Source organism: Erithacus rubecula (assembly GCF_903797595.1).
Source record: "Erithacus rubecula genome assembly, chromosome: 4".
NCBI lineage: Eukaryota > Metazoa > Chordata > Aves > Passeriformes > Muscicapidae > Erithacus > Erithacus rubecula.
The window spans coordinates 810,996-823,628 of NC_136686.1; the positions used below are offsets into that span (position 1 = coordinate 810,996).

Here is a 12,633-nt window from a genome sequence, read left to right on the forward strand (position 1 = left end):
ATTTCTTTTCTAGCTAAAGTGTGTTTTAGTAATAAGCAGCACCAAAAACCAAGGTTATGTGGCTCTCTCCTGCACGGCAGGATCTAAGGAGAAGACTCTTCCCACTTATGCAAACAGCTTGACCTCTGTCTGCACAGTTATGTAACGTCCCTAATGTGTTCACTGTTTCTTTGTTTGGTTTAACAAGATGTTTCTTTTATCAAGAAAGGTGCAGACAAAAATTAACCTGCAGAGAAAAAAAAAAAATTCTACAACATCACAATAGGTTCAATATTAGTCTGCCATAAAGCTCTCTTCAGCAAGGCTATGTCTTTGTGCTGCAAATCAGGCAGAGTTGAACCACCAAAGGCCAGCCTTTCCAAGAGGAGGTGTGCTGGCAAGTCAGTCAAAGACCAGAGTGTGGGGATAAAAATAATACATTTTTTAAAAAAAGAAAGTGAATCAAGAATCTATTTCTTTCTGTTTCTCCAGGTTATTTGGCGTTACAGGAAACTGTGCTGCCTGCAGTAAGCTCATCCCTGCTTTTGAGATGGTGATGAGAGCAAAGGACAATGTTTATCACCTGGACTGTTTTGCATGTCAGCTTTGTAACCAGAGGTAAGAGAATGTCTTGGGTCTGTTCCATAGGCTAAGTGCTAGCTCAGCACTGGTGTGGGTGCTGATTCCAAAGAGGAAACACTTTCCAGTAGCAGAACCCCAAGACTGAGAGTAGGACCTGGATGCTATTCCTGGGACTGATACAGAACATCTTTCATGACCTTGGCCAGAAAACTTTTTGTGCCTCAAATCCCACATCAATAAAAAAGAGTAATGTTACTTCCTCTCCTTCAAAAGGCTGTCTGTCAGGTTTAATTAATTAATATTTATAAAGGTCTTAGAGATCCTTTTCTGCAGAAGAGCATAGCAGTACCATTTGTCATTATTGCATTAATTTCACTTTAATTCTTCATTTTTATCACATGTATTTCTTTTAAAGTACACATTGTTTCTTCCTGTTGCCTGAACTGTAATCATTTAAATTTAAAAGATGTTGTTCCCACCATTTCCTCTGCAGCAGCATTGGACCTCTATTTTTATTTCCATATCCAAACCGTAGGTTATAAAAATCCCAAGGATCCAAACCTGACACCCTGTTCTGAAGCATCACCCACATGGCTCATTGGAGAAGGAATGTCAGAAAAGGTGAAATTGCAACAACTGATTTTTTCAGAGGTGAAAAGAGCCAAGTTTACACCAGCTACACTCTGAGTGGTGGCTAAATCCTGACACATTTCTCCTGGAGCTCCATTTCTGACTCCACCAGAGCTGAGAGAAGCTTTGCCAGTGACTTCTATGAGGTCTAGAAAGTGAGAGAGCCAATTATGTCCATCCTTAATGCCCCTATTATTTTCAGTTATTTCTCAGTTATTACATGATCCTATTTAGCTTTTTATAGCACTCGTATTTTTTTTTCCATTTCTTCAGTTGGGAAGAATGCAAGATATACATTTTTAGGGAAGCAATAAAAAAATTAGGAAGATAATAGTCTAATATGTCAAAGCTAGACACAGCTCTAAATAAGCTTTCCTAACTCACCTTGTCCTGCAGTATATTATTTTTTAACACAGTAGTCATTTAAAAATCAAACATCCCTAAAGAACCATAAAATGTACAGCTGCTAATAAGTGTAGCACACTACAATTACGCTCTTTAAAAAAAGCCAAATTGACCTTTTTCATCATGTTGCATGGGAAATTAAAATACCAGGCAAGTAATAACCACTGCTTAAACTATATAATAATGCAAAGTAATTATAGGTTCTAATGCTATTTAAAGTCCTATATCAATTTTGTCTTGCCACAGAACTGAGAAGCTGTATTCTGAGCAAGGCAGCAGAGGCTCCCACAGTACCCATTTAAGAGACACAGAGTGTCCTAGGTTTTGTTTCCTAAACCCTTCACATCCTGGTTTTTTTCCAAACCATGGTTCTGGTATCATTATTAAAGCATCTAATACATTTCTGTTGTTCGCTTCATTTATTACATGCCATAATGGAGCTGCATATCTTTAGTGTTGGTTATGCACAATTAGCACTTAGTTATTGTCTTGTCACTTCAGCCCATACAAGACAAACTTCTTTAATGTAAGAAGTCAGCTAATCTTCATCAGTCAAGCAAAGCAGACAATGTTTGTTAGCCAGAGTGCAAAAGATTTTCATCATAGTTAACACTCTTGGATCTGAAGAAATGAACTTTCTTTTCCTTCCCCCTTCCCTCACCCATTAAAAAAAAAAAAGCTGTTATGAATATTTTTAATATTCCTCTTTTACCATTACAACTAATGTACAATTTCACTTTGCAGCTAACACACATTGTAGTGTTCCCTGGGGCCACTGATCCCTCTGGAAAAGTGCTGTTAGATGCTTCTGAAATGGAGCTTAACTGGGTTATTTAATAATTCTCAGCCTTTTTATTCCTGAGCCTTCAATCTAATCTTTTTATTTGACTTTTACTTTGCATGTATTTTGGGCAAAGGGTTGCTGAAATTGTCTTACAGGTATCTTAGACTGAGAACAAAAGAATGAATTTACCTGAAATACAGTCTAGTTCATCTAGTGAAAACAGGGAGTGGTTCCAGGAGTCACAAAGAATTTCAGAAATTCTCAAAACTGAACCTAATCCTGATTGTATTGCAATAGCTCTCATGAAGCCTAATAAAGCAGAATGCTTGTAGGGTACTTTTCTTCCTCACCATTTGGGACTAGTGGCCCTCTGAAAATTTAATTTTGTTGTTCTTTACAAAAAATCCTATTTCATGGGTGCTCCAACATAGCTCTTCTCTGGTTCCTACAGCAAAGCATCCCACTGACTACATTCTCTTATTAATAGCTTCAAATCTTTTGCTTTTTATTACTTGTATAACAGTAAACCTCCACACTGTTAGACACCTGGCCCATCAACAGCTTGGTGGTTTTCAGATCTACTATGAAACCTTTATCTTTTAAACAAAAATCTTGTCACTCACCATTTCATTAATAATTTCTCTTGTCCTTTAGGATCCTTTTTTCTTCCTCTGCTCAAGCTAATCAAAACCACACAGCAGATTCTGAATAAGGATGTCTTTATAAGACTTCAGTTTTGCTTTTTTAAGTTTCTGCTGCCCCTTTGTATATAAAATAATGTTATTGAGGGATTTTAGATTTGCTTTTTCTTTTCACTCCAGCCACTAATTCTACCAATATGTAATTTATTTATTGAAGAGAAAAATTTTATTCACATCACCAATATCCAAAAATCACCAATGGGTGTAACAGCTATTGCAGGACCTGTTTAGCCTTATTCCCCAGTTTCACATTTTCTTCCCCCATTAAATTTTAAAACCTTTGGGTCTTTCTCTACAGCAGTTTTGCAGAGTATGTAGTGCTCTCTGTTTGATTCCACATTTCATTTTCAGTTATCATCTACCATTTAGGTTGTTTTTTTTTTTTTCCTAAGAGAATGCAGGCAGTGTTCATGAGAATACAGGATTGTTTCTTTAGATTGTGCCAGCACTGAATTTTTTTTCTGATGCTCTGGGCCCAGTTGCTCCTTCCAGCCCTGCTTTTCAAGCTAGGTAACATTTATGTTAACAAACATCTCACTGATCTGTGGGGCAGCCCATCCTTCAGTCTTGCTATTGCATGACCCTCACATTCCTACCCTTTAAATAGCTGATCCTGGCCCAGAGAAATGCCTGCCCATTTTTGCCTAGTGCTCTTTGTGAAGATTCAGTGGGTTTTTTCTGCTTTTATGGACAACTTCACTGTTTGCTTTGTTATTTCTGAGTATCTACAACTCCCCATCCAGTGCAAGTCTCGGTGTGGATGGTAATTAGGCTCCCTTCACTTAAGGGGACTTTTGTTCAGGCCATGAACTGCAGCTCTGAACTAACTCAGAGCATGCCAGTCCCTTTATTGGCCTCCTGAATGTGACTTTTTCAGAGTGAGGAGAAAAAGGCATTGTCTCACACACTGTTCTCCAGGAAGACAGACTGTAGGCACAGGCCTGACAGAGAGCTCCTGAGCCACTAAGCCTGCTCCCCTGGTGTCAAACAGGCACTGTCTCCTATTTTCCCTTTCATAAAGCTATTCAGCTCCAGGATCTAATTGCTCCAGCCAGACAGTTTTTTGAGATATTTCCCCCATGTTTTTCTCGATACTGATGCTTAAAGCTGTAGCAATTTTGTGAATATTAAGCTCTGCTCCTAGCCTAAAGGTTTTAGCATCCTCTTATCTCTCATGTCTCTGTCCAGCTTACTCCTAATTTGAAGTTTTTCCATCGCCTAAGTACCTGCAGAGCTTAGTGACAGTCATCTTAATGGTGTGAGTGTTCCCCTTTCTTCTCTGTAAACATATTTAACTTCTCCCCAGAAGCCCTTCACCTCACGTTGACAGTAACCTCAATATACCTAATTTCTGCAGAAAATTTCAAGCTAGCGGGGAGGGGGAAGGAAACCACTGGAAAAATGAACTTGTAAACAGACAGTGCCTTTCACACTTTGTCAGGTTGCATGTGTGTGACTGACAAAGTGGAGTGGCAAATCTTGCAAGTGGGCTCAGCTGTGTCTTTGCTTGACACTTGTGACTACGGCAGTGATGTCAGCCTGCCTGCGGCTTTCCCACTTCCCAGAGTTTGTGTGTCCTTCCTCTCACTCTCTTTAGCGCCTTGTTCCCCACTCCTGTGAAACCTTCTCTCTGCTGCCTGAAGTCAGCTCAGAGGATGGCTTAAAACCCCCATCTGCTATCACTGAGAGGTGTCTAAATCGCCTGTTCTAGCCTTCTATCTGAAATTGCCTTCATTTTAATAGAAACTGGGCTGAAAATGGTTGCTCGCTCGTGGAAATTGCTGTCCTGATGTAGCTGTAAACACTCACCTCCAGTATAAACTGTAAAATGCCCACACAATGCTGCCTTTGTTCTCTGTCAAGCAGGGGAGAGGGATACAATGCCAGGGATATCCTTATTCCAAACATCAGTATTAGATTTTTGCACGAGTGGTGGTTTTAGAAATTCTGAAGGCCTGTGTGTCTCAAAATTTAAAATATAAATTAACATATGGTCCGTATCAGCTTTTTATAAAAGAGTACATGAAAAGCACATCGAGTTGAGGTTTGCCATTTTAACTTGAACTGGGATTCTGTGTCTATGTATTCTGCATGGTATTGGTGAAAATTTACAAACTCAGGCACAGCTTCTATTTCCAGCCTTTGAAATGGACATTCTGACAGAACCCCAAAATGAATAAACCACAGGTGTGGACTGATGAACTGTGCAGTAAAAGAGTGGCTTGGTTCTCTTTGTGATGCATATAGGTTAATGTGAGTTGCACTGGAAGCTCAACATTTAAAAAGAAAGGAAAGGGGAGAAGCAGAGCCCAAGCTAAACCACTGATGGCAAAAAGCAGAGGGGAAGGGTGTGAGTCTGGTAAGCCTGAGCTGTCCTAATCCTCAGGAAATCAACTAAACGCTTCCAGATTTTGTTTCTCTTTACAGCCACAAAGATCTGGCATTGCCAGAGGAGGCACACACAAAGCCATCTTCCTTCACAGCAGTATTTCTCTTGCTTTCCTAAGTGATCTTCAGCACCTTGACACACATCCTGTGCATTAGAAAAGATGACAGCAGTGAGATCTCCTTAAATATCTGCTCTGAAAAATGAAAGAGCTACTTCTCAAAATGGAAGTTTTATACTTCTCAAGATTAGCCTAGACACACCTTCCCTTCCAAACAAGGTGATAACAGAGGTCATTTTGTAATATAAATGGCCTTCCCTTTGCCATTGTAAAATATGACAGGGGTTCTAGGCTGTAGGTTAATTATAATGGTCATTCTGCTAATGTCACAGTCGTGTCAAAAGCACTATTATCAATTTATGGTGCTCAGTCCAATCTGGCATGTTAATGCAGCCTATTGTATATTCTTTCCTGTTCATCTTGCACGCCTATTAAAAAAAAAATGGGTGAGAGTTTTAGGGAAGGCTGAAGACTACCATCTGCCTGCTAGAAGAGTAATAATCTTGCCTAATTATATACTCCTAACACAGTGGCATCTTAAAATGTTCCTCTACTCTGTTTAATACGTGTGCCCAAATTGTGCCCTGATTTACATCCTATGCCAATTCCATAAAAAACCCCAACCTTAGTGGGAGGCTAGGCTTCAATTTACCCTCCCATTTTAAAGCTGAACCAGGTTTAAATCTCGCACTTCAGCAGAGACTAAATCTGGTTTTGAGAGTCAAATAAGGTGTGAATGGCCAGAATTCCTAATACTTGCTGTGTCCCATTGTACCTGGGAGCCAGCATGCCAGGATTATAGGTTTTTTCACCTGATGCTTACCTCCTTGTCTCCTAATGAATGCTCAATTCACACATTTAACACCCAGGGGTCCACACATGCATCACCATCAGCCCTTGCCAAATATCCTTGTCACTGAGCTTGCACAATATGAAAATAATTGCAGGATTTGAACCCTAAGCATCACAAGCAACAGGTTTCCCCTAAGGCACAGGAGAGCATCCAGAGGATACAGACAGACCCCAAACCCACAGGTTATGACAGCCAAGCGTGGCCAGGCAGGATCTCCACAGATCTGCACACTTGGAACAGAAGGAGCTGTGTGAGTTTAAAGCCACTCATGCACAAAGCTGTCACATGCCACGTAGACACAGGTAGAGCACTTCTGGCTGCACACATCAACATTGCTAAAGCAAAAGGCATTGACACTTTTTATTGGGAAAGGCATCCTGACACTCCTGTGTAGCTGGTGCAGTTTAATTCAAACTCTGCCACTTCTCTGAGGGCAGAGAAACAAAATCCTCCAGGCAGGATTTTGATGCAAACAAACAATATTGCATGAAGCCACGTGTTAAGTATTGTCGTGCAAGCAAATTGCACTTCAGCAGTATATTTTTTCATTTACTAAATGCTTTAATAAAATAAGTTTGCTAAGGTCTGTCTTACCCTGGAACAAAAGGAGTACACAGCTGAAAAAATTCTCAGTTCAGACTTTATGTTTTCTGCTGGGTGCAGAGGCAGTTTTGTCTCCCACTGGTGCACTGGTTTGGAGGGTTTTTTGGGGGTTTTTTGGTTTTTTTTTTTGTTTGTTTTTGGTGATTTTAAATGTGACTTCTTTGGGAAAAACAAAAGTAACATGTTGGCACTAGTTAAGACTCCTTTACCTTAAGCTTGTAAGGGGCACAAAAAAAAAAATTCTCAGCATTGTCGTCTATGGACAAAAGTACAAAAGATGGAAACTAGAAAAAAAACAAAGAACAACTCTGTATTCTGTAAAAGAGTGTTGACCATAAATAACTTAAAGATTTCAGGATCCTCCCATAATTTCCATTTTCAATCATCATCAGCAGCAGGCAGTAATCCCACAGAAAAACAAAAAAAAAGTCCACAAATAAACAAACCAATTTTCCTTTAAGAGCAGAACTAATTCTTTTCAATCCACTTTTTTATTACACTATTTTCCCTCTATCTATTTAGCTAGCATAAGGATAAATTTCCAAAGCTACCCAGTTGGAAAATAAATGGGTTCACTGTTTGTCTAGCATTCCAATCTTCACAAATGTAAATCAGTCCAACTGCTACTCATTTAAACCTCCAACTTCACAAAACATTAAAGGACTGCTTTCCATACACAGTTTAATCTGTAACAATTCACCGAGATTTCTGCTTGAACATCATTAGAAATTGACTATCTGATAAAGACAGACCACTATCAGGGGTCAGGTGGGTCAACCTGTGTCATTTATAGAGTTTTCCTGGGTCAACTCCAGCAGGCACCATTATTTGAAGGTTAAATTTTTACAATTAAATACATATACAGCTATTCCCAAAGCTCCTCTGCTGTTAAATCTACCATAAACAACACAAGCATTTATATCTGACCCTAATTGTGTCCAAGATGTCACCATTTGGAAATTATATAAAAAAGGACATTATAATCTGTTACACATTAAACAATACTTTATGTGCTGAGATCCATAATTAGCTGGTAGAAGCTGGTTTCATTTATTCACATCAGTGTTAAGGGGTTCATTTAGGTTACTTTCTTTCATTTTAATTGGAATAAGGCAAGCAGTACCTCCCAATATATTTCATAGCTGGAGAGTTGACTACAAACAAAGCATGTAACCCTGCCAAGGCAGTCACTAGGGAAACTTTTTTCTGCAGTGGCCCCATTCACTTCTCCCTAAATATCTTCAAGAAGAGTGGCTTTGTCAGGGGGAGAAGGACTGAAGGGTGTGTCAGGGAAGAGCCTTCTTAAATTCAAGCAGGTATTTTTAGCTGGGAAATCCTACTTTACTCGAAGTTAGAAGGCAGGCAGCCAGGAGCATTAGCATTATGTGATTGTCCTACTCATCAGAGAAAAGCAAATGAAATCTCTCAGTGGCGTTTTGCAGCAATCAGATCATTCTGATGCACCTAATGGTATAACAAGGTAGGAACACTGATACCACAAGAGAGAGAGTCGTTAGCTGAGTAACTAAATTTATAATCAACTCCTGCAGGGAAAAAAAGGAAAAAGGTTTCTCTGCATGCCTGTGTGTCTCTGGTTTGCACCACAGTATAAAGTTGTGTGTGTAGAGTTCTCACAATCACCATCTTAAATCAAAGCCAGTGAAATATCCAACTGGAACATTGCAAGATTTCTTACCAGGGCACAAAAGAAATGCAAGAAATTTCAGACAAGCTTTCCACTGCATAAAATCACTTTGTCTTCTGGTTTGCATGAAAGCAGGACATTTACTCTTGACTCAGCTGGGGAACCTGGGATATTCATTGTGTTTTAGCTGTGTGACAGTGACCTGGTCCAGGAGTCCCACAGCCACGGTGGGCTTTGAATAAGGTCTTTGGCTGGGGAAGTGCCTGAATGTTCTAGGTTTTGTTGAAAGCACAGGATTAATTGTGGCACCAGGGCAATTCCTCTGCTGGGCTCTCCCAAATGCACACCTGGGTGTTGTCCAGCCAACCCCTTACCTGTAAGACCATATCACATCAGTTATCCTCAAACTCTCTTTTTCTTTTCTCTTTATTGTTTTAATTTCAGATTTTGTGTGGGAGACAAATTTTTCCTGAAGAACAACATGATTCTGTGCCAGACAGACTATGAGGAGGGTTTAATGAAAGAAGGTTATGCACCCCAGGTTCGCTGATCGGATGCCACATCATTAAGAATAAAAAGCACTATTGTTCTTTTATCTTTTTTGCTCCACATGTATATAAGAAATGACACAGGAACCTACTGAATAGCATAGATATAGGGAGACAGGATGGCTGCGTGAAATAAAAGGCGGACTGCATCTGTATGTAGTGAAAATTGCTCCAGTTCAGAGTTGAATGTTAATTACAAAGGTACTGTATATAAAGCTGGATTCTTTTTGCTTGCTCTTGGGATTTTCAGTTCGTTTGGGTTTTTTTTGTTTGTTTGGTTTTTTTTGTTTCTTTTTGTGTCATTTGGCATGAGATGTTTATTTTGGACTATTGTACATAATGTATTGTAATATTTGAAGCACAAATGTAATACAGTTTTATTGTGTTACCATTTGTGTTCCTGTTTGCTTCTTTGTATTGTTGCATTTAGTACAATCAGTGTCTAAACTTACTGTATATTTATGCTTTCTGTATCTACCAGCTATTTTAAATGAGCTGTATCTTTCTAGTAAAAAGCATTAAAGAGCAAATCCCAACCATTATGCTACACTTAGAGCTTAAGAATACTGTTTACATTAAAACTATTTAGGAAACTAATAACTAGCAGCACCTGCTGCTAATGATGCTATGGTTAAGGGTCTATCAGCACTTCTCTTACAAGCCTCTATTTTTCAGGGGTTAAGCATCTGCTGTTTAATTGCATGGATTTTTCCTCAAAGAGCACTTTTATTTTACTACTAAATTTTGAAAAGCAAATCTGACTGGTTTGAGATATATTATAAAAGGTGCAAAAGTTAATGCTTTTGGGTGCTGCTTTTGTGCCCCTTAGGCATTCCAAATGCCTGGATTTGATTTTTAATTTAGCTGGAAATTAAGCCCTAATGCAAACCAGTGCCTCTGGGTATCTTATATATATATATATCTATATATAAATATATATGTTATTTTTCTGAAATCGTTAATTTGGGGGGGGGAGGGAGGAAAGGGAGAAGATTTCTGTTTACATACATTTTTAAAAATTCTTAAAATTTGAGGGGTCTCTCTCTCCCTCATCTCCCTCTCTCTCTTTCTTTTTTCTTTTTTTTTCTTTTCTTTTTTTTTTTTTTTTTTTGTTCTGGGTTTGTTTTTTTCATTTTTATTTTTCCAAATCAGGGCTTAACCCTAATGTTTTCTGGGGCTGCATCTTCAACAAACCCTGGAAAAAAAGTGAAAGTAGAAGGCACTGTAAACAGCCCCCTCTGAGGGTCTATTTACATTAAAGAAATGACCCTGAGCTGACACTGGGAGAGTGACTGGTTGCTAATTACCCACCTCAGTGAATGCCGAAGGTAATTTAAATGCTGATGTGGATGGGACAAAACTTTGCAATAGCAAGCGAGAGCTACCACACTCGACTGCACAGGTACCTTGCTGTCCGTGCCAACATCCTACGGGTTTGTCCCATCAATACTGGCAATTAAAATCCTTTTGACAGAGGTGGAATCGCTGCTGACAGCTCCTGTTGGCAATCAGTCCGTTTTCCAGGAGAGGTGGACCTCTGTTTTTAAAGCCATGAAGCTATTGCATCAGCAGGACGTCCCTAAGTGCTCACACCCCTGACAGAGCTTACAGGTGTTTGGCAAAGGAAAGCAGGATGAATGTTTAAAAAGTTGTTACATGCATATTTATGTCTTGTCTGTTTGCCACTGTAATCTAGCTCACTGGGAAAACAACCTGTATTAAAAACAAACAAACAAACAGCAAAACAGTATTAAGAAGAAAAACAAAACAAAAAAACCCCCAAGAAACTCACTCTACCCTATATTGTTCTGAAGCTAAGCTCTTGTTTTTATTTCAAGTATGAACTCATGTCTCTGCACAAGTTGACTGCTGTCCTTCCCTGCTCTTCCTGTCCTGTTGCAGTTTCGGCATGTTTTTTGCTGGGGATGGTCAAAGAAACTTTGTAATGCAGTGGGGAAATTCCTTAAGAGTATGGTGAGAGTACACTGCACAGAGGCTTGACTTAGAAATAGATATTTAGTTTTAATGACTGTTGTTACAGTGTGGGTTTCTTTTCTGGCTGTGAACCCTTTTGAAAATAAGCATGGCTCACAAAACTTGACTTTGGCTCTTACAGGATGAGTAAGAAATGCAACAACTCCTCAGGCTGTTCTTGTTAATTAGAAGAAATAGCTCCGCATAGTTTTTCAAATTAAATTTAACCCTCTTTTGTGGACTATCTTCCTTCCTAACCTTGAGCACAAGTGTCTGTTCCACTCCCTTCCACAGTCCCTTAATGTCTTTGGGATAACGAAGCAGTTGGTGTCAGAGGTACTATTAGGCTCTCACAGACCAACTCCAGTGCAATAAACAAGCTGTCCTTGCCATGAAGGTCAGGATGGACAGAAAGGGAAGGATCATATTATTTTGTTTTGAGCCCAATTTCTGTTTTCTCCTCCAGCCCCTCTTGGGTCTTTCCATTAGAAATCAGAAAGATCTCTCCTGTTTTCCAGCTGTAGGCTGCAGAATGGAGAGAAATCCCTGGTTCAGAAATAAAACTGGAGAACAGGAAAGAAGGGTCCTTGACTCTGTCTTTGACTCTCTGTAAGCTTGGGCAAGTCACTCAGCTTCTCTGTGCCTCAGTTTTCCCTCTCTGTCAAATGGGGCTGATGGATACAGTGCTTTTGTAAAGCATTTTTGGCTCTTCAGAAAACCAAGAGCAGCATTAGGACATCCTGGGAGGAGCACAGGTGACCACAGATCTGAGGCAGGAAAGCACCAAAACCAGTTTAGCCTGAGCAAGGCTTGGCTGGGGATGATGGCAACTAAACACTAATAGTGCTGTAAATGCTCAAGGAATCTCTCATTCCCACAAAGTGCCACTGCTCTCAGCTTTTTATGGAGCAAATGAATGGGAAAAGAGTGGCTTATTACTACATGCTATGTTGCTCATATGTGCATTTTGTGGCATAGGCTCAAAGTGTGGGAGAGGAAGGTGGTCCTGCTCTGGAGAAAAAAAAAATATAGTCTCACCGTTCTATCCATCTTAATTGATGCAAGGATAAAGAAATATGGATATATTTGCAGTGCACAATGCTATGGCATTGTTTTGAGCACTTTATGCTCATCTATCTTATTCACAAACATATCTAAAATTTGTATGTAGAGGATACAGAATAAATACAGATTTGGTGTAGGTCAAAGATCAATAACACATTTTCCTGTATTTCAGACTTCCATCTTGCCTGGCTGTTAAAATAATGACTGAGAGTTGAAATATTTAATGGAAACATTTATGACTCCAATAAAGGATATCATCATAAGTCAATACTGGACAGAGATTATCTGCCAGGCCACTTGAGTGATCATTTTGACAGAGGCCTAGACCATTTCTTTGGGTTTCTTTTTGTTATCTACCTTGGTTCTCCTTCTCCATCACTGTGTGTGTCAACATGCTGTCTGCATCCAGCAAAACAC

General features: G+C 39.4%; 1 protein-coding gene across 2 annotated transcripts in view; it reads left to right on the plus strand.

Annotated features, from left to right (window-relative positions):
- Positions 1-9,702, plus strand: part of LMO3 (LIM domain only 3) — a 55,230-nt gene extending 45,528 nt beyond the window's left edge. For both annotated transcript variants that reach the window (XM_079304791.1, XM_079304790.1), the window contains exons 3-4: positions 472-597; positions 9,074-9,702. In XM_079304791.1, coding sequence (XP_079160917.1) covers positions 472-597; positions 9,074-9,179 — 232 coding nt within the window. In that variant the 3' untranslated portion in view covers positions 9,180-9,702. The remainder of the gene's footprint in view (positions 1-471; positions 598-9,073) is intronic.
- Positions 9,703-12,633: the final 2,931 nt, after the last annotated feature.